This window comes from Miniopterus natalensis, chromosome 4, assembly GCF_054644295.1.
Source record: "Miniopterus natalensis isolate mMinNat1 chromosome 4, mMinNat1.hap1, whole genome shotgun sequence".
Taxonomy (NCBI): Eukaryota; Metazoa; Chordata; class Mammalia; order Chiroptera; family Miniopteridae; genus Miniopterus; species Miniopterus natalensis.
The window spans coordinates 11,224,458-11,246,249 of NC_142084.1; the positions used below are offsets into that span (position 1 = coordinate 11,224,458).

General features: G+C 42.5%; 1 protein-coding gene across 2 annotated transcripts in view; it reads left to right on the forward strand.

Moving 5' to 3' along the window:
* Nucleotides 1–21,792, forward strand: part of PPP2R2B (protein phosphatase 2 regulatory subunit Bbeta) — a 365,106-nt gene that overhangs the window by 65,888 nt on the left and 277,426 nt on the right. Inside the window, exon 2 of one of the 2 annotated variants that reach the window (XM_016202915.2) lies at nt 1,369–1,452. The exons of the other annotated variant lie outside the window; for it this stretch is intronic. Coding sequence (XP_016058401.2) covers nt 1,369–1,452 — 84 coding nt within the window. The remainder of the gene's footprint in view (nt 1–1,368; nt 1,453–21,792) is intronic. 2 annotated transcript variants of the gene reach the window in all.

Consider the following 21,792-nt stretch of genomic DNA (forward strand, 5'->3'; position numbering starts at 1 on the left):
CTACTCTCTCCCCCTCTCTGTGTGTGTCTTTGATCTACAGCTTGAAAACCTCTTTTCAGTCTCTTCCCTGCAATTAATGAAATAGTCCCCACCCCGCTCCATCCTGCCTGGAGACACCATTGCCATGGTTACCTGGGTACCCGTTTGCAAAGGATACCCGTGGTAATGGCAATCCGGCAACCGAAGCGTCCCAGTGCGTTGCACCAAGGAACAGTAATGAGACCATTATGAAACTACTTGTAGTGAAAAGACCATTGATGTTACAGCCTGAGATGAGAAGTTTAATTTGTACTCATTTACTCGTTTAAGAGGCCAGGCTGATCTATGCAGGTAAAGAGCAAGCCACTGACATAAAATGCCACCCACCTGAGACAAGGTACTGGGGCTGCGTCTCCTTGGGGGAGCAGACAGTCACCCACCACCCCCGTGGGCAGCTAACAGTAAAGGGCCCAGAGAAAGAGAGGCTCAGGGATGCTGACTTCACTTTATCTGGGGACACTGTTTTGGGACATCTCACATGGGGCGCTACAGGCTGTCTCTGGGCAAAGGCGGACTTCCCTCTGAGCATAGCTTCCTTGCCATCAGAAATTTTGAGTGCCTCTCTGAACCAGGGGCGTTAACCTCAAGCCCATGATAGGTAGCTGGGAGATGATTCGCAAGTAATTTGAATTAATGGTAATCTAAAAGACCCCAGTTTGCCAATATTGCAATTTAAAGAAAACAAATGAGAATGGATGCAGTATTAACCCCGGAGTGTCATCTGGTCTCACAATCTCATAAGCTATTTTGAGTGGGAGAGAAAGGGGTTATTTATAGCAAGAGTGCTGAGAAATTCAATTAACTGTGAGTACTGAGACTAAAAGTACTTCTTATTACTGTGTGCTCAACATTATATCCTCATTGCTCTTTGAGAATGCATTTTTCTGTGAATTAGTGTAAGGTCTTTTGTTAAATAAACCTGATCCCTTAGAAAGGGGAACAGGAAACACGCTGGATTTCTCCATTGGCATCCCTAAGCAATACACACTTTTAGAGTGAATTAAAAATCAAAACAAAGAAATGAAATGCAAGTCTATCAGAATTTCTGGATTTTAACTCCCACCATGCACACACACACACACACACACACACACACACACACGTGGACACAAAACAAACAGCAACGACAAAATCGCACTGGATTGGTCAAAGATGTAAAGATTTAAAAAAATCAAATTATGGAAACACTAGATAAAATTATGGACTCATATTTGTTACCTAAGAATAAAGAAGAACCATGTATTAGATTTCCATAACGGAGGATATATTTATAAATATTCGTAAGTTTAAAATTTTAAATGTATACACTCATAATACTTGTATCAACAGGGAAAAGCAGAAGGAAGAAACCAGAATCCTCATGCATCGTTGATGGGAGTAAAAGTTGGCTCACCCTTTCTGAAGGAAAATTTGGTAATATGAATAAAAATGCATACTTTCATTCTATCCAGACATTTTATTTGTAGGCATTTATCCCAAAGAGGTAAATGCACAAGTGGGACCCCCCCAAAAAAAAGGAGAGGGGAAAAAGGCCCATCACAACATCATTTATTATAATTTGCATGAAACCGCAGACATCTTTAACCACCTCTGTCCTTCAACGTGACTTTTTTCTGGTGGTAAAGAAAAAAACACATTTGGTTTGTATGAGGAATATTTGAAGATATTCACCAAACTGTTAACATTCTTTATATTTCTTTTAACAATTTTACTATGTTTATAAAAGCGTGTCTTAGTATTACAATCAGGGGCAATAATAAAGTTGTAGATGGTTGAATTGTGTTCCCGCAAAAGATATTTTGAAGCACCTCAGAATGTGACCTTATTTGGAAATGGGACCTTTGCAGATATAATCACGTTAAAATGAGGTCATACTGAATTAGAGGGGTCCCAAATCCAATATGACTGATGTCTTTATAAGAAGAGAGAGCCCCAGCTGGTTTGGCTCAGCGGTTAGAGCCTGGGCCCGAGGACAGAAGGGTCTCAGATTTGATTCCGGTCAAGGGCATGTACCTCGGCTGCAGGCTTAGTCCCTGGCCCAGCCGGGGCATGTGCGGGAGGCAGCCAATCGATGTGTCTCTTTCACATCAATGTTTCTCTCTATCTCTCTGTCTCCCTTCCACTCTCTCTGCAAAGCAATGGAAAAAATATCCTCGAGTGAGGACTGAAAAAAAAAAGATGAGAGACACACAGGAAGAAGTCAACCACGTGACCACAAAGGTAGAGAGTGGGGGGATGCACCTACAAGTCAAGGAGTGCCAAGGATTTTCAGAAACACCAAAAATTAGAAGAGTCACAGAAAGATCCTTCCCTGCAGGTTCAGAGGGAGCATGGTCCTGCAGGTACCCTGATTTCAGATACCTGACCTCCAGAACTACAGGACAATACATTTCTGCTGTTTTAATTCACCTAGTTGGTGGTATTTGCCTAGCAGCCCTAGAAAACCAATGGAAGAACTATTGAAATGTTGAGGGGAAATCCCATGTACTCTCTGAGTGTAGTAAGAAGATTCATCGTTCTAGCATACCACATGTGGGAGGGCAGACCCCACTGTTAACAGGTCTGCATCCAACATACTAACTGGAACTGAGTTCGTGGTACTTAGGAAAAGGAAGTGAAACTGTCCTACTTCTTAGATGTTATACAGATGATACAAATATTGAAGTGGTTCTGGACACTTCCCAACCCCCCAGATAACAGGAACATCATTTTCTAAGGCCCCCAGAAGTCTCCTTCTTCTGTGAACCATCATAAATACCCTGAGATCTACCTAGCTGATAGACTACTTTGAAGAACCATAGGCCTACTTGTCATAATATTTATTTTTCCCTCAACCGTATTAAATAGGACTGTAACAATGAGCTGAAAGGAAAACTAGGTCCCAAGTGTTTTGGCATCTTTTCAGTATCAAAGGTCAGCCACAAAGCGGTGAGCCAGAAAGCACTGTGAACAGACATATGGCATTTGTTTGGGAGAGGAGAGGGTGGGCGGAGGAGTGTCCTGTTTTCCAGCTGCCTTCTAAAGTCAGCCTGGATGTCTGTAAAATCTCACTGCGCCTTATGAAGCCTCTGAATCTTTTTTTTTTTCCTAAATGGTCATTGATAATCTTGAGAACCAAGAAGTCACAATCCAGGAAACCCATGTCTCCTGAACTGTGCTGAGTCTTTGGCAAAGTCAAATCGAGCATCTAACTGCGTACGGATTGGGCAAATGTACCAGTTCAGGAGTAAAGTCTGCACATGAGGGCCTGGGAGTTGATGGGCAAGGCATATAGCTGTGGTAAGGTCTCAGCTGATGGAAAATATAGCACTGGGCTGAAGTCACTCGTATTCCTTTTAGAGCAACCATGCTCTAATACTAGTTTAATAAAACTATGCCTATTTGGATTCTCTTATGATAAAGAAGGCAACGGGGTACAGCCAATTCTACATACATAGAGAGCACATGTATGTGCCTAGTGTGATTTGGAAGGTAATCAAAGGATCAGTCAAGAACTTGGGCAGTTGCAAATGATAGCGACACAACTCCAACAAGACTGTGCCAAAAAAAGAAAAAGGTTGTGTTGAGAAATCAAAGGATGGAGGTGGTCTCGTGTCTCTGAGGACTCATCATTGAATGTGTCTGCCTGTCACTGCTCCCTTTAGCTCTGGTTCTCCTTGGATGGTGGTCTTATTTTCCATCCTGCTCATGAGCTTCTCCCACGTGGCCAGGACAAGCGGGGTTTAGCTCCACACTTGTGTTCCCATGGCTCACAATCCAAGATGTAAAAGAAGAGAAAAATTCTCCTTTCTCAGTGTCCATTGATACATAATTCCTGAAAGGTCTCTGATTGTTGGGTTTGGATTAGGTGCCCATATCTGAGTCAATTATCCTGGCCAGGTAGATGGGGAATGCTGATTAGCCAGGCCTAGAGCTGCAGCCAGGAAAGCAAGGCACTGGGATTGGCAACCCCATTAAGACAACATGTAGGGAAAAGATTGTTTCCCCAAAGAAGCGAGGCTGCTGTTGTCCAGAAGATAAAAGTAATGCAAGAAGGACAAGTAACAAATTCCTAATAGAGTACCCAGACATTCCCCTAATTCTACCCCTCTCCCCTTGACCTAGGTTTCCATGTCACTTGAAATCTGTTTTACTTTTTTTTAGGTTATAACTGTCCAATATTATGTAAAAGAAAGGTAAATGATTGACAAATAGATTGCAAACGGATCAAACCTTGCAGAGCTGACAAATGAAATGACAAACCTAAATCTATAAACACGTAAATAAAAATTGATTGCAAAATAAAACTTTTATATGAACTGAGCTCTGAATTAAGGGAGAGTGAGATGCATAATGTTGAAAACTATGAAGGACGGCTTATTTTGTGAAGGCAGCTATAAATAAACATAAAGCTATATTGAAAAAATATATCAAAAGGCAACTCATGTGGCTGGGGATGAATGTACAAGTAGAACGCACAGTTACAGTCTCACCTATTCGAGCAGGAATTCTATGATTGGTCACTCAGAGTAAGTGTCCCCTGTGAACTCTGGGAGGACCGGTTCACTTCATAAATAGATAGTCAAAAAGTTATACTTTAGCCCGGCCGAATTGGCTCAGTGGTTGAGCATCAACCTAGGATCTAGGAGATTGAGGTTCGATTCCCGGTCAGGGCACAAGGTCAATCCCCCGAAGGGGGCATGCAGGAGGCAGCCGATCAATGACTCTCTTATTATAGATGTTTCTATCTCTCTCTCCCTCTCCCTTCCTCTCTCTGAAATCAATAAAAATATATTTCTTAAAAAAGACTTTATCCTTAAAATGGGATCTAGACTACCAAAACTTTATCAGAAAATGACTTTATCTATGAAGAATTATAAACAACTTGCAAAAAATGTGAATTTGTAGCAGGTGTGGTGTTTAGAAACAGATTCGGAGAACTGACCATTTTAACCATGGGAAAAATCCAGGCCCACTCTTGACTATGACCATCACCCTCCCTCCCAATTGTAGGACCTGGAACTTGCCTCACCTGAACTCAGGGTCACATACTTTGCCTGAGACTCAGGTTACACTATGAAGGTGGAGTTTCCCAGACCCTTGGGCATAGCTGTGGTCTGTGGTATTTATTTTCCCATTTTAGGCACCAACTTTTGAGGGGAAATTTCAGATGATAAAAACTGTATTTTCAATTGGGAATCAATCAGCCTTCTCCACACCTTATAACCTGGGGCTTATTTGGAACCACCTGCAGGTAGTCGGACCCTCAGTTGGAACCAGCCCAGCCAGGCCCATTTATGGAACAGGAAAGATTCAAGAATCTACTCCATGAAAAATGAAGTTCTGAGTCAAGGTAGCTAATTTTCCATTACCCACATGCATATTATCTACTTAAAAGTCTGTCTAACTAGGGTTCGCTTTTCCAAGTTTTGAAAAATTAAATCATAGAGGAAAGAAAAAGACCAACTAAATTCCCTACCCCCAGACAACCCTTGTTAACGGTTAGCTATATATCATTTGAGATTTCATTCCCACACAAATATGAAATGTAAATATACTTTTTGTTCACAGGAGTAATTTCGTCCTATGACAAATGTTTTATTACCTGATGTTTAAAAACTTAATGTATTATAAAATGCTTTTCCATTTCAATAGATATTTCCCTCTCATCATTTTACTCTATCGTATAACTCTAACATAATATATATGTTATAAAATGAAGATTTTAGGTCATTTCTTCAGTTCTTATGACTGTCTACAGTTCTGTGATGACATCCTTAGGAACTTTGCATTTATTTCCTTAGGTTCAGTTCCTAGAGGTACAGTGGCTGGGACAGTGTTTGCAGAATCTGTCGGGTGTGGATTGTTAGACAAATTGCCACACAAGAGATGGAAGACATTCATTTCCTCTCACTCAACCAGACGCACACCACTTTTTAGAATTTCTGCCTATTGAGGGTCCATAGGTCATTTCTTTGAAGACACACATATTTTTCATATTTTAACATACCTGGAATCAGCTCGCATCTAACCTTGTGTTATAGTTTAATTTGCAGCATTTCTTTCTTTCTTAGTAGCCCATAACGTAACAGCATGCCCCCTACTCAATGGCATCTTATATTCAGCGAAATACGGTATTCAGCCAGCTTTTCTTGCCACCCACCAAGCTTCTGGGACCGGTTGCCCTTGCTAACTACTTACAGTGTGCCCAAAGTATGTAAATTCAATTCAACTTTTACGTGTGTCTCCCCACATATGGCTCAGGGATTACAGAAGCGAACATGACAGTGCCGAGAAAAACTTAATTAGGGAGGTCACTGCATAAAAACCACATAATGAGCTTTATCTCAAAACCTGTGCGGAACAAGGCAGGATATAAATAAATAAAAACGTTACCCATACAGGAGCCAAAGAGACATGAATTTTAGATCATCTCTCCCACGTGGTCCCTTTCCTGGAGCAGGTAACCCAGAGCGCTTCTGAGCTACCTTTTTCCTTGGGGCTGGTCCCCTCTTGATGCGCTGCGCACCCTAACGCACAGGGGCCTCCTCTCCTGCTCTTCCCCGGGCCAGCCCCTGCGCAGCCTTCAGAACTGTGTGCTGAGGCCGGACTGAGACTGCCCGGGCGCAACCCCGGCTCTGTCGCTGCTATCTGTCTCTCCTTGGGCAAGTCACAAGCCACCACTCTCAAATCGGAATTTTCTAAGCTGCACATTGAAGCCAGGATTGCCTAGTTCAGAGGTTTGGAGGAGCAACCCTAATAAAGCATTTGAAGCACTTAGCAGAGGTGCTGGACGTTAGAAAGCAATGAATAATAAAGCACGCTAGCTCACTGGCTGCCTGTCTCCCCAGCAGACCAAGGACCTCCGAGAGGACATAAGGTATAAGCTTCCTCTCTGTGATCCCAGGCACCTGGTATGGAGCAAGTTCCCAGTGCAGGTGTGTCAGTGCCCATCCAGGAAAACCAAGCCCTCATCCTTAGGGGCTGAAGGAAATTAGACCCTGGCTGTGCTTTCTGGTTCAGGAAGAGCTTTGTTGCTTTGTGGGTGTCCCCCTACTATCTATCTAGAGAGAGAGGTCTGATTGTTGGAGCCCAGTGATGTAGAGCCACCTCTTTTTTTAAGAAACCATCCATAATAATAATGGGTGTTAAGGATCTTGTGTATTAGCAGCCCTTGCATATGGTTATCAGTTTATTTCATTTATTTCCTGGGTGCACTCGCAGGGGGATGTGGTGGTAATTTGAAGATAAACAGCATGAGTGACCAGGACAGTGAGCGTGATAGTGGATGGACACAATGCCTGAAATGATATTTTTTTATGGTATTTAGATAAGATTCACGGTTCATAGGGAATAAGTAGCTGAGACATATCAGGAAGTTAATTAACCCCCAAGTACCTGCATGGCTGGCCTTGCTGATACCGAACATGATGCCAACAGAGCTGACTCTCTCTGAGTTTTTGTGCCTTGTTGGGATGCCAGTGTATTTGACCATCATAAAAGGAAGGGCTAAAGCTCCCATTTATTGCACCCTCCGATCAGCCAGGTAAAGACATATTTCATCTTTTGACTTACCGAGCGATCCTGTAAAGTAGGTATATGCCCATTATATAGACAAAGAAAGTGAGGCTCAGAGGAGAAGTAACTTGCCCAAGTTTCTGGAAAAGATCAGACCTGCAAGTCAAACCCAGCTCCATCTGATTCTAAGCCTGTGGAGGCCTCAGAAGTCACGTCTCAGATCAGCAAGGCTCAACATTTGCTCACTTCTCCAGCCATGTTTGCTACCACCCCCTCCCAAACTTTACGCTGAAGACATACCAAACTTCTTGTAGCTCCTCCAACATACCACCAGAACTCTTTTTATCTCTTCTACCTCCCCCTTTGCCTTCAATTCTTTATCTGGCTCACACTTTCAGGCCTCAGCTAAAATGCCACTTCCTCAGGAAATTCATTTGCTGACAGCTCAACACCACCCCCAGATATTGTTGGGTGTCCCCACTAGTGCTTCTGGAGCTACTTGGCCTTCCCCTACAACGGCGTGGATCATATGGCATAGTTATCTTTCGTGTAACTGCGTGCGTTCTTCATTAGTCTGTAAGTAGCATAAGGACTGGGTATAAAACTGTCTGGTTTACTGTTGTATCTTCAGTGCCTGGCAACTGGTAGAAGTTCGATACATAATAATGGAATGAATAAATAAATTCATAAATGAGTCAACAGTAACAGATAGAATAGGAATGCATTGCAGTAGGAAAGTGCTGACTTTCCATCTATTTTTCTACACCAAAGGCAAGTCCCACCTTCTCCATAATTCCATATCCAGGCCAGCCCTGCCAACCGGCTGACATTACCATTTCGCGATCTGGTTTACCTTAACAGCACCTTTGTTTCTTAAAAAATGTTTGTTCTCTTCTCCAATTTCTCTTTCACCTTTGAGAGATAGGATCCAAGTTTCAAATACTTGGTTTTAAGATTTTAGCTACAGCTAGACCTAGAAAAGATGTACAAACATTCTTTGAGGCCAAAGTCCCCCCTAGTCACCACCTCCTCATTTGTGAAAGATTCTTCTAATTCCTCATAGGTTCTGTTTGTCTCCATAAGCCACATGGTCCTAGTTTACCTGTGTTTCATTTTGCTTCTGTCTGGATGCTTGGAAATCTGCCTGAAGTGGAAATTTCAGAACAAAACCAAAATGGTCATTAACATTATCACAAGTATGGTTGATAGTAAGGTTTTATTTGTTCCTTTTGTTTTTCCTCAAGAATCAGTTACCGTAACCAAAATGCTTATCTGATTGAGAACAGAAAAAAAAAAAAAAAAAAGCCCCTCTCAAATAATCATTAAAAAGCCTTTGATTTAAAAAAAAATAATTAAAGGTGAGGTTCGACCTGCTCACTAATCAGAGGATTGGGTTCCCCCGCAAAGGCTTTGTGCTCTTCTACTTAACCAAAGAGCAACTTGGGCATTTATCCAGGATACTCCTCCAGGACCTAATATGTTAATTGAAAAAAAAAATCTTAGGAAATAACTTTACAAGCAAACAATTCACCCAATTGGAAACACATGGGATTAGTTCTAATCCCTTTTCCTTGAAACCGCAGCTGCTGAAGCAAAAAAAAAAAAAAAAAAATTTATTTTTTTAAACCAGAGTTTTCAAAGAACAAACAGAATTAGTTACAATTCCAAGGTAGACTACAAACAGGTTTAATTAAAACAGCATACAATATAATTCGCACATGGACATTTCAGTGTGCCTCATGCTGGTTCAGGTAAAGACACAGTTTCCTAGGCGGTCCTCCCAGATGCTCAAGGCCAGTTTTATACCTGCACAGCTGTAATCTCTCCGATGGATGGGGCTTTCTCCACCTCCCTTCTCCTCAAGGTATTTCCCTGGATACCTTCAGTATGAGCTCTCTCTTGGCACGCATTAGTGGCTAGTGTTTCTTTTCTGTCACCTTGCTTGTCACAATCACAAATACGGTGTGATAAAGAAACCCTCAGCTGGAAGGAAAGGACTTAGTCAACCGGACCACTGGACTCTTCAGTCTCTTCATGGCACCTATTGTCCAAAGATTTCATATGTTAGGTAATTCAATTGATCCCTTAAAACCAGGATAGAAAACTGAGGGGCAGGCTGATAACTTGATAAGCTCTAGAACACAAAAGGATTTGAATCTGAGAATCCCGATTCCCTGGAGATGGTTGTGAACGTGGTATGAACAGTTACTGCCTGAGTGGGTTGAGCCAGTCCAAACAGCTGAGCACAGAGGTACTAAGGGGCCCTGAAGAGTTTGGGCCTCTCCTGATGCCTAGGGAAGAATCATGGGGAATGTACCAGATTGTTGCTAATAACCAGACCTGGATAAGCTGCTGGAGGTTGGAGAAAAGGGTTTGGATTAATCCATTTATTTCCTCATTAAAAAAAAAAAAATCACACACTTGTGCAAACACATCCAGGGGTGCTCACATGTGCACTCACACACACAATTCTCCTGTAAATTATGGTCTACATTAAAGATTTGATGAAGTAACTTCTTTATTAGTCAGCCTTTAAGGCAACTAAGGCATGCTTCTCATTGATGGTCCCCTCTCAATTATCCATGAAAGATCAGGCTAAGGTGGAGCCCTAAGGAAAACCTATAGAGAATCCTCAGACTTCACTTTGGACAATTTCAATTCTTTCTACCACCCACCCTGGCTTTTTCCATACCTGCTCATGGGGAGCTAAAGGTGGCTTGATTTTTGCCCCCTGTGCCTCTTGCTTACCCCCTACTAGAGTTGCTGAGAATAATGAAATGTCTCAAAATCCAAGAATTTGAGAAAGAAAGAAGATGATATCTGACCAAACCCTTGTGGGCAAACAAACCCTGACTCTTCGAATGGCTGCGTAGGGTACCCCTGACTGGGCTTGGGTCAGTAGGAAGTCACTGCCTATATCTAAGGGAGAGGTTACTGAGAAGGGGTGGTGTTACTGGACATTTCCAAAGAGGTCTGTTAGGAGCAAGGCCTTGTTGAGAAATTTCGCCTTGAAGCTGCAGGGAGGTCAGCATTCCTCTTCCTCCCCTTTCCCATTGTGTAGCAGAGGAATAAGCAAGTTGGGTCTGCATTCGGATACATGAAGATGGGAAACAAAGCAGGCGCACATGAACCAATGTCATCACGTTGTCACTTGCCAATGCGTTACTGTAGAAGGCTCTGGTTTGAGTTACAGAGACCTTACTCTCCCCTCCTTTCAACTGCAGTCATTGGGAAGAGCACAGAAAAAAAATTATCTTTGGCGCAATAGGAAGCAAAAACGACAGGCTGGTTTGGCAAGGTCATAAGAACACCAATGAGAACTGATATTCACTGGGCATGTGGGAGGGCTTTATGTTAAAGAGAGAACTTAATTATGGCGTGGTGAGTAATTGAGCTTCTTTACAAGTTAAAAGCAATAGCATGTGGTGTTTGCTGAGCATTTTCTTGGATGCTTAGCTATAACCAAGAAATTGGCTTCTGCCCTCCAAAAAAGAGGGAGGCGGAGAAAAACACACAAAAGAGAATTTTTAGACTAAGATGTCAACTGAGAAAGAAGCGTAGGCTTCAACAAGAATGAGAGCATTAGGAGTCGGCAAAAACCACAGTATCAGTAACAGCCATGTGTGGGCCTTTTCCTCTGTGTTTTTAAGTCATAACCCTTTATCCTCTGCGTTGGTCATTCATCTGTATGACCCTTAACCTCACTGCCCTTTTTTTGTGGGTAGTAGAGAGCAAAGATCATCACCCCAACCTGCGAAATCTATTTAAAACAAGCTGGCCAATTCCCCCGTCAGTCCCAGGACTCTGATAATTGCATCTCCCTTCCTCTCCAGGCCACTGGGTCATTGCTAGAGTCCCTCAGAATCATTGTTCTTTCCCCCCACAAAGAGGATTATACATCGAGAGATCAGCCACTAAATAAAGGCTCCAGGTATTGGTGTTATTTAAAGCAATGCAGATGCTATTTCTCTCCTTTATTCCTCATAACCAGCCACCTGACCAAGCCAAACTCATGTGTGCCTTTACACCGCTATTCTTGCTGTTCCTTTTGCTGTGGTGCTGTTCTTCCAGAAAGATCTTTGCTTGGCTGGTTCCTCGCTGCTCAGCTCTCAGTGCAACTGCCCCCCTCCTCTGAAAAGCCTTCCGGGCTATACAATCTAAAGCAACCCTGCATTCGCCACTCTCTATCCTATAACTCTTATTTCTTTATCCTGGTATCACTATCAGAAAATGCTCATTTATCAGGTTATGTATTTTTTTGCCTGTCTTCTGCCCATAGAACGTAAGCTCCATGAGGCTGGGGGCTTCTACTTCTACATCTCAAGTATCTAGGATGATGCTTGGCAGGTCACAGGCATTCATATAGTTGTTCATGAAAAAAATTGTGGGTGGGAGTGCTTATTATGTCTATACACCACTTATATTATTTTATTTAATCCTAACCCAAAACTGTGACATAGATACCTTCCCCGCTTGACAGATAAAAGAAAGAAGGCTTAGAGACAGGAAATAACTCTTATAAATGGCAAAGCCAAGATAGAAACCCACATGGTCTCTCTCCAGAACCTACACTTACACTGCTACTCATTTTATTTATACATTATAATATATAAACCTTTTTGGAAGTTTGAGGTTGTGCCCGAAAATGTTCAGACTTTTGGTTTCCAGATCCACATATAAGGAGCTTGGAAGTTGCCACTCTGTCCTAACAATACATAAAAAGTTGAAGAGACTCAAAATGAGCAACTCTTTTTGGATCTGTAAGCAAGGGGAGGACACAGGGCAAACAGCTGCCCCCGACATCTGAGAGATGACCAGGCCAATCCAAGGAGTCAGGGCTACAAGAGCAGAGACTTGCAGGTGGGAACTATGTGGGAACCAGTGCCAGGGCAGGAAAACCTGACTGCAGTTGACATAGTTGTTGGAGGCTCAGGGAGGATAACTCTGAAAGTTAAAAATGCCAAGGGGGACCAGGGGGCATGATTTTGTGAGACTTAACCTTTAGGAACCCAACTAGGTTCTCCCAGCAGGAACAGGGGAGAGGAACCATTTTTAAAGCACACCAGAGCACTCTGTGCTTAACAAGGCCTGCCCTCAGCATAACCGAGTTAATCAGAGCCTTACTGACCTGTGGGGAGGGAAATACCCAATTCCAGGCAGCTCTAGCCATCCTGTCCCACCTAAGGTGGGAGATAAAAGAACTGAGAAACACTTGTGAAACTCACAGCCCAGGGTCACAGGGTCACTAAAGGACTGAGATCTAATTATAGGACTACAGAGCACTTCTCTCCCTGCCTTTTAGCACCATTTTTAAAGGCCTGTTTATAGCAGCTCCTTTCACCCAGTACATCATGCCCAGCTATCAAGAAATTATGAGGCATACTAAAAGGCAAGAAAAAGCCCCACAATTTGAACAGACAGAGCAAGCATCAGAACCAGACATGGCAGGGATGTTAAAATGATCACACTGGGAATTTAAAACTATGACTAATAGGCTAAGGGTACTAATGGATAAGGCATGTAAGAATGAATGGGCGATGTAAGCAGGGAGATGGAAATCCTAAGAAAGAACCAAAAATAAATGCTAGGGGTAAAAATAGGTCAACAAAAGCACTGTCACAGAAATGAAAGATGCCTTTTATGGTCTTATTAGTAGACTGGGCACAGCTGATAAAGATCTCTGAGCTAAAGGATATATCTATAGAATTCTTGAAAACTGAAAAACAAAGAAAACAAAGACTGAAGAAGCAAAACAGAACAGAATATCCAAGGACTGTAAAACAACTACCAAAGGCGCAATATGTGCATAATGGGAATACTGGAAGAAGAAGAAAGAGAGAAAGTGACAGAAGAAATATCTGAAACAGTAATGACTGAGAATTTTCCCAAACTAATGTCGGACACAAAACCAGGAAGCCTGGATAACACCAAGTAAGACAAATGCAAAGAAAGTAAAACAAAAACAAGACCCACTATACCTTGTCATATCATTTTCAAACTATAGAAACTCAAAGATAAAGAAAATAATCCTGAAAGAAGTCAAAGAAAAGCGAAGTTAAGGCCATTTCTTGCCTGCAGGACTTCTCAGACCTTTAATATGCTAATATACTCCAAGACTGGCCAAGATGAGACTAGAATATCCCAGCCTTTTTTTTTCCACTGACTATTTTTTCAAGGAGGTTTCCTTGACATTTCTTTGAACTGTGCTGCCCCAAAGTTTCTTTGGAAACTGTGCTCACATTCAGCCTGTGTCTGTAAGATCACCTACATATATCAGAACCCTAGATACAACACTGGTTCATTTATCTAACAAATGTTTTCTGAATGCCTATCATGCAACACGCACTTTTCTAGAACTGTTAGATAATATGTCAGTGAGCAAAACAAAAAATCCCTGCCCTTTTCCAGTTACATCCTAGAGAGGGAGGCAACAGATAATAAACAATAAGGTTAACAAATAAGTAAATTCCAGTATATAGTAGAAGAAAATTCTACTATGAAAATAAGAGGGAATGTGAAAATAGGCAAGAGGGATGTGGAAGAAGGGGTGATGAAATGAATGGCAGTAAGGGAGAGGGAGATGCAAAGAGAGGTCTGCCATTTGAAACAGGGTGGTCAGAGTGGGCTTTATTGAGAAGGCAACATTTGAGCAAACACTTGAAGGAGCTGAGAGTGTGACCCACATAGATACCTGAGAGAAGAGCATTTCAGAAAAAAAGAAATTTCCAATGCAAAGACCCCAAAAAGCTGGCATAGGGTTTTTAAGAAGCATCAAGGAGACCAACATACCCGGAAAGACGAGTGAGAGCCGTCTCTCACCCGTATAGTGAAAGATGAGTTCAGTGAATTAAAGGGGGTGGCAGGATGTACCATGGAAGGAATGGGAATCATAAGGCACTGAAAAGCCTTTGGCTTTTATCCTAAGTGAAATGCTTTGAGGCCACTGGAATGCTTTGAGTGACATAATCAGCCTTACTTTTGAAAAGGATTTCCTGGACGCTATGCCGAGTATAGAACACCAGGGATCGAGGGTCACTCTGGACGCTATGCCGAGTATAGAATATAAAAGAGCGAAGTTAGAAGTAATGAAATCAGTTGCAATAATCCTGTGAGAGGTGTTATGGCTCAAACCTGGTTGGTGGCAGTGAGAGTAGCAAGAAGACATACGGTTCTAATTGATTTTAAAGATAGAGCCGATCGGCTTTCTTGATGGTGTAAGAGAATAAGCAAATCGAGGATGCCTCCAAGTGTTTTGGTATCAGCAACTAAGAAGATAAATTTAATGTCAATCAAGATGCAGAAAATCTAGGAGGAGTGGAAGAGACGCCAGGTGGGAAATCAAGAATCCAGTTTGGGGTTGGCGATCTGGAGGTGACCTTAAGACTTCCAAGCAAAGATGATATGTAGAGCGTTGGAGTTTGGGAAATAGATTTAGTTTAAAAATATAAATTTGAGAACGGCCAATACGTGGATGGGATTATAAAATCATGAGAACGGATGAAATCACTATGGGAGTGAGTGCAGAGGTCCAGGACAAAAACACCCACAAAAAAACAAAAACTGGAGCAAAGGAATGGAGCCTGAGGTCCAAATAAAAAGGGACACGTTGCTCAGCAAGCCACATCCAAAGCCCTGACTGGTGGGCGGAAGACGAATTGATAGTATAGAGAAGCCTGAACTTCAGCTCTGGGGCCTGGGATGTGCAGCTAAGAGGTCTCATCTCCTGGGCCACGGAATAGCTGCCTGGAGGTCTGTTTGAGGATTCCGGGGCCATGTCTGGGCTCAGTGGAAAAGAAAGTCACAGCTGATGAGTGATGTCTGCTACAGCTGTGGAGCCCTGAGTGCCAGCAAGCCCCGCAGCATCCAGATATTTGTCATTCCCTAGAGCAGCGATTGTCAACAGGCGTGCCACAAGGATTTTTAAAACATGCAACGCCTGACTGTTTAGTCAGGGGCACGGACCTCTTTTCCCTTAGACTGTCAAATAAAAAAATGACAACAGCCAACGCAATAGCCGTCCCGTGTGAATATCAAAACACCTTTTTTTGTCAGATTGGCAAAAAATATATCTTTCGGTGTGCCATGGAAATTTAGTAATTAGTTTATGTGCCATGAGATGACCTGGCTAAGACAACAGGTGGTGTTTGGAGAGTTCAGGGAATGTTTCCACGTCATTGCAAGTCAATTTGTGTGAGCTATAGCAACAGCAGAATATGATTTGCTGCTGAAATTATTATACATGTGTATAAAGGTTTTATTGCTCTTGAGCCATTAGCCTGTGTTGGACTTACATGTGTAAAAGGGGATCCATGAAAAAAAGATTAGAGTTAATGGGAGGAGTCAAAACCCAAAGCAGAGTGGAACTTTTAGCTATGGCTCTGTGAAGGGACTGGGCAAATTCTCTCCCAACGTGCAAGCATACTGCTAGAAAGATTGACAAATTCAACCATTTAGTGCTGTGAAAATCAACCAGAGGCACACAACAGCCTGAGAAGTGTTTATGCTTTAAAGACAGAGGACCTGGAGCTCTGGCTGTTTCTCATACACCTCACCCCAGCCAAGGAGGGTGCCCATCAGCAGCCCCTCCGCCAGTGTCAAGGAGGCTCACCCAGCTTGGAGAGGTGGGCCATGCGCACACTCAGCACAGCTCTCAGCAGAAGCGGTCATCCTGGGGGTGGGGAGTGGGGAGAGCTGTGGGCTCAGCAGCCTGAGGCTGCAGTTGTGGCAGGGACGGTGCTTTTCTGGGGGAAGCTGTGTGTGTGAACAGTGAGGACCGAAGGGGGCACGAGCCCTTCACACAGTTCTGGTTAATCCCGGGTCTGAGTGCACAGGAGATTCAAACGGGCCTGGCCGAGATTAAAACCCAGGGAGGCCTGAGAACAGACTGAACTGTAAATGTGCGCCCTCCCCCCTAAACATATCCCTCAGCAGAGGACGGATGCCTTGCTGGTGTGAGGTGTTTGAACCCAGCTTATGCAATCATCCCCTGACCAATAAGCTATACAGACGCGGGGCAATCTCTAGCAAGCCAGGTTTTAAAGTAAAATGAAGGACATATATTTAAAGCAACAATAACAACCTAGCCGGGGCATTAGTGATCACAAGGGACACATATTTCACTGATTTAGCCCAGGCAAGTTACCAATCAAACAAAACACCAGCAACAACCACCTTCAAGGGGGAAAAAACACACCAGAATTCCAAGGTAGCTGCAATATGTTATTTAGAATGTCTCATTTTTTTTAAAAAAAATTATGAGGCGTGCCAAGAAACATGAAATTGTGACCCCTACTCAGGGGGGGAAAGCAGTTAATAGAAACTGTCTCTTGGTGTTACCATATATTTACCAATAAAGGCTTCAAAGCAGCTATTACAAATATTTTAAGAACTAAAGGAAACCATATTTAAAGAATTAAAGTGTGACAAGATATCAATAAATAGATTACAAATAAGGATATAGGAATTACTAAAAGTACCAAGTAGAAATTCTGTAGCTGAAGAGTACAGGGTGGGGTAAAAGTCGGTTTCCAGTCATTTGTATGGAAAATAACACAATAATGAATGAATAATAATACAAGAATAAACTCTGTGTTTTGCATACTCACAACTGTAAACCTACTTTTGCTCCACCCTTTATAATAACGGTAGAAAAATTTAACAAAATTCAACAGCAGGTTTGAGAGAACAGAATGCAGAATCCATGAACTATAAATCCATGGAAATTATCCACTCTGAAGAGCAGAGAGGGAGAAAAAATGAAGTAAAATGAACAGAGCGTCAGAAACCTGGGACAAGATTAAGCATAGTGACATTCATGTAATGGGCATCCCACACAGAGAGAAGAGAAAGGGGCAGAAAAATAATCTAAAAATTAATGGCCAAAGACTTCTTAAATTTAATTTTTTTAAATATATTTTTATTGATTTTAGAGAGAGAGAAGGGGAGAGGGAGAGAGAGATAGAAACATCTATGAGAGAGAAACATGCATTGGCTGCCTCCTGCGTGCCCCCTACGAGGGATCGAGCCAGCAATCGGGGCATGTGCCCTGACTGGGATTGAATATGCATTGGACCTGCGACCTCTTGGTGCATGGGGCAATGCCTAACCAACTGAGCCACACTGGCCAGGCCTTAAATTTGATTTTTAAAAAGTACTAATCTAGCCCAGTCAGGTGTGGCTCAGCAGTTGAGCGTCGACCTAGGATCCAGGCGATCGGGGTTCGATTCCCGGTCAGGGCACATGCCCAGGTTGTGGGCTTAATCAGTGACTCTCTCATCATTGATGTTTCTATCGCTCTCTCTCCCTCTCCTTTCCTCTCTCTGAAATCAGTAAAGATATATTAAAAAAATAATAAAAATATAAAATAAAATTAAAATAAAATAAAATAAAATAAAAAGTACTAACCTACACATCTAAGAAGTTCAAAGAATTCCACATAGGATAAATACAAATAAATTTACACCTTGACACATCATAGTCAAACTGTTTAAAGCCTAAGCCAAAGACAAAATCTTGAAAGCGGCAAGAAGCAAATGCCTCATCATGTATAGGCCACACATCAGCACAGTGGCCAACTGGCTTCTCATCTGCAACCGCGGAGGCCCGAAGGCAGTAGAATTACATCTGGAGTACCAAAAAACACACAAAAAACCAAAACCATACTGTCAAACAAGAATTCTATAGCTAACTAGCTATTATTCAAAAATGAAGGCCAGCCTTGGCCAGTGTGACTCAGTGGTTAGAGCATCGGCCCACTCACCGAAGGGTCTCAGGTTCAATTCCTGGTCAAGGGCACATACCTGGGTTGTGGGAGGCAACCAACTGATGTGTCTCTCTCACATCGATGTTTCTCTCTTTCTTGCCCACCGCTCCTCCCTCCCACTCTCTAAAAATCAATGGAAAAAATATTTTCAGGTGAGCAGCAACAAAAAAAGGCCAAATAAAGATATTCCCAGATAAACAAAGACTGAGTTAATCTATTGCTAGTAGATCTGTCTTATATTCTGAAGGTGGAAGTCCCTCCTTCAGGAAAAGATGCCAGAAGGCAATAGAAATCCACAGGAAGAAGAAAAAAAAAAATCACTGAAAATAACAAATATTTGGGTTAGTATGAAAAATTCCATAAATATATTTTCTCATCTTTTCCCAACTTCTTTAAAAGCTGTAAAAGTGTATGAAACAATTATATTAACACTGTACTGTTGAGTTTATAACATATATAGATTTAATATACATGACAATAATATACAAAGAGGGGAAGAAGAAATGAAATTATATTGGAGCAGAGTTCCTGTATTTTCTAGAATCAAATTCGTGTTAATCTGAAGAAAACTGTGATAAATTAAAATGTATGTTGCAATCCCTAGAGCAGCCACTAAGAAAATAACACAAAAAAATATAGTAAATCCACAGAAGAATTATAGTGGCACGCTGAAAATACATATTCTTTTCAGCACAAAGAAGGCAGTCAAGGAGGAACAGATAGTCAAAAAAGAAAAGAGGGATATGGAAAATCTAAGGCAAGTGCTTGGTAAGAATTTCCATTCTTTTTGCCCCCGTGAGATTTTCGTGGAGGAAACTGGATCAATAACGAGCAGAATGGGCTATATACACAATTTGGGGACCCAAGGCAAAATGAAAAGGCAGGGCCCCTTGTTCAAAAAATACTTGTTCAGAACTTCAAGATGGTGACAGTAACACAAGCAAGGAGTCCTTTCGAGCACAGGACCTTGAGTAACTACACGAGTTGCTCATCCGTGGAGCTGGCCCTAAGAGCGAAAGGAAATCATATCTCATTTTATCACTCTTTCAGTAAACCTCCTCTCAGGATCCAGTGCCTTCTGTTCGAGCCTCTCCTTGTCTTCTTTCCCGGCCTTGTATTTAAAATCTCTGGCATTTGGGAAGGCTCATCCTTCACAACTAGAAGTCCCAGAGATTGGATTCCAGTTGTCATATCAACACGAGGCAGCTGTGATTACATTTGGCTACAGATTGTTTTGCATTAAAACCTCCAATTTTCTTATTTGGGTTGACATTATGGTTTTCAAGGGCAGTTGTCCTTGTAAGCGAAGGTAGGATGGGGGCCTCAGAGAAGAACATCATTCTCTAAGTAGCTGTTATGTATCAATTTATTAAAAAATGTTTTAATATATGTGAAACCCAGGTGTTTCTCACTGTACTGAACTGAGTCTTAAGACTTGTACTGCCCGGTCCGGCGTGGCTCAGCAGTTGAGCATCGACCTAGGATCCAGGAGATCCCGGTTCGATTCCCGGTCAGGGCACATGCCCAGCTGTGGGCTTGATCCCCAGTGGGGGGCGTGCCGGAGGAAGCCGATCAATGCCTCTCTCATCACTGATGTTTCTCTCTCTCTCTCCCTTTCCCTTCCTCTCTCTGAAATCAATAAAGATATATTAAAATAGTAATAATAAAAGATTTGTACTAATCACTGTGGCAAAGCCATTGGGATGTGCTGATTGGCCTGAGGGTCTCTGTGGAACCGGGAGGATGAGGGTTGGCCTGTTAGATGAGCAGTTACTGCCTGGTGCAGCAGTGCAGTGATCTCATCACTCTTCATAATTAGGCTTTATGACGACCAGAGGCAGAGTGGCCTGGGACATAGTTCACTAGTGTCAAAGACACTTGATGGCGCTCTGTGACATCATGGCCCTAAATCAGGCAGGCCGGTTCTCTTCAGGGTTTGACAGGTAAATTTTGTTTGCTTCAGGTTTGCGATAAGCTGTTAGGTGGCCTCCTATGGTCTTTCAGACCACTGTCTTACTTACTGCTCTGAAAAAGAAAGTAAATATGATAATGAACATGAAACAGGGTTGTCGCCCATAAATATCACGTATCGTTTAGTTTCAAGTCAAAGAAAATCTGGCTTAATCCAAAAAGAGAATTTAGGCTTTCCTGGAGCCGAAGAATCCAGAAAGGGCCCAGCCTTGGAAGCAAGGCTAGATTAAGTGGTTCAGCTACGTATGTCATCAAAAATCTTCTTTCCATTTTTCTTCTTGGTTTTCTGAGGCTGGATTCCATCATAGCTCCAGAATAATTTCCCTCACCTTCTGGATCTTTTGTGTTCTACACAAATGCTCATCAAGGAAAGAGTTTCTTTCCTCCCTGAGCCAGGAAGCATTTTTTCCAGCAAATGTCTTCTTGCTTCTCACGGCCCAGAACCAAGTTCAAAGGCCTGTGCTAATCACTGTGGCAAAGGGCTGTGCTGATTGGCTTAAACCAACCAGAGTCCTTTTCTCGAGCTGGGACTAGAACGTGCTTCCTCCAAGCACATGGGCTCTGTGCTAGGGGTCTTGCTCCTGGATGGAGGGACAATACCATGTGCTGAGAGGGTTAAGCGAAAGCCCACTACCCCCACCAATGGGAAACATTGACTATTGTGAAGTCAGTAACCATCAGGCCCTGAGTTCCCCCCACCCCATGTGACTTAGAGGCTAGGATGTTGAAGAAAGTTGAGAGGAGGTGCCAAGAACACTGGGCTGCCTCCTACCATCTAGCTTGCAGCCCACCATGTGAGTAACACCAATACAAATGAAAAGCCATCAATGTGCCCAGTTGCGGATATCACCCTGGCACTGAACTAGGAGGTAGAGTCCTGGAGAGGTGTTTATTTTCTGATGTTGAAAAAAGGTAAGGGGGAGCTTTTATTGAGAATTTTGGATGCCCAGTACTAATAATAACCTGTAACATCATGCACACCTGGGAAAAATACATAGAAAAGCAGAAACTGCAAAGATCAAACCTGAACTACCGAGGGGATACAGAAATGAATTGCTGTTGAGATGCTCCTTTATTCCATGGGCGTTTGTCAGTATCTATGTTCTTGGCCCTGACCTGAGCACTGCATGAGAGTGTTCCAAACCCAGGCTTGGAGCCTTTCAGACCTAAGAGTGAATCCAGCTCCGTCACTCAGCCTCTTCAAGTCTCAGCGGCCTCGTGTTTGTCACGTGAGGATGTACCTACTTTAAGCAGCTGTTGGGAATATTAAATGACAAAAAGTATTACATAAATTGAAGAAGCGCTTACCCAAGTGACTGGCACATTTATATTCACAAGAAATGGTGACCACCTTAATCGCAATTATTATTACTAGTTGTTCTTGTAGCTGTTGTCATGGTTGCATTTGAAAGACGAGTGAGACATGTGTCTGTTTCCTAGATGCCCGTCTAGGAGAGGAGATGTGACATGGATAGAGGTCATGAACGTGGGAAAAGAGGTAGCGATGAAACGCACAGAGTTTC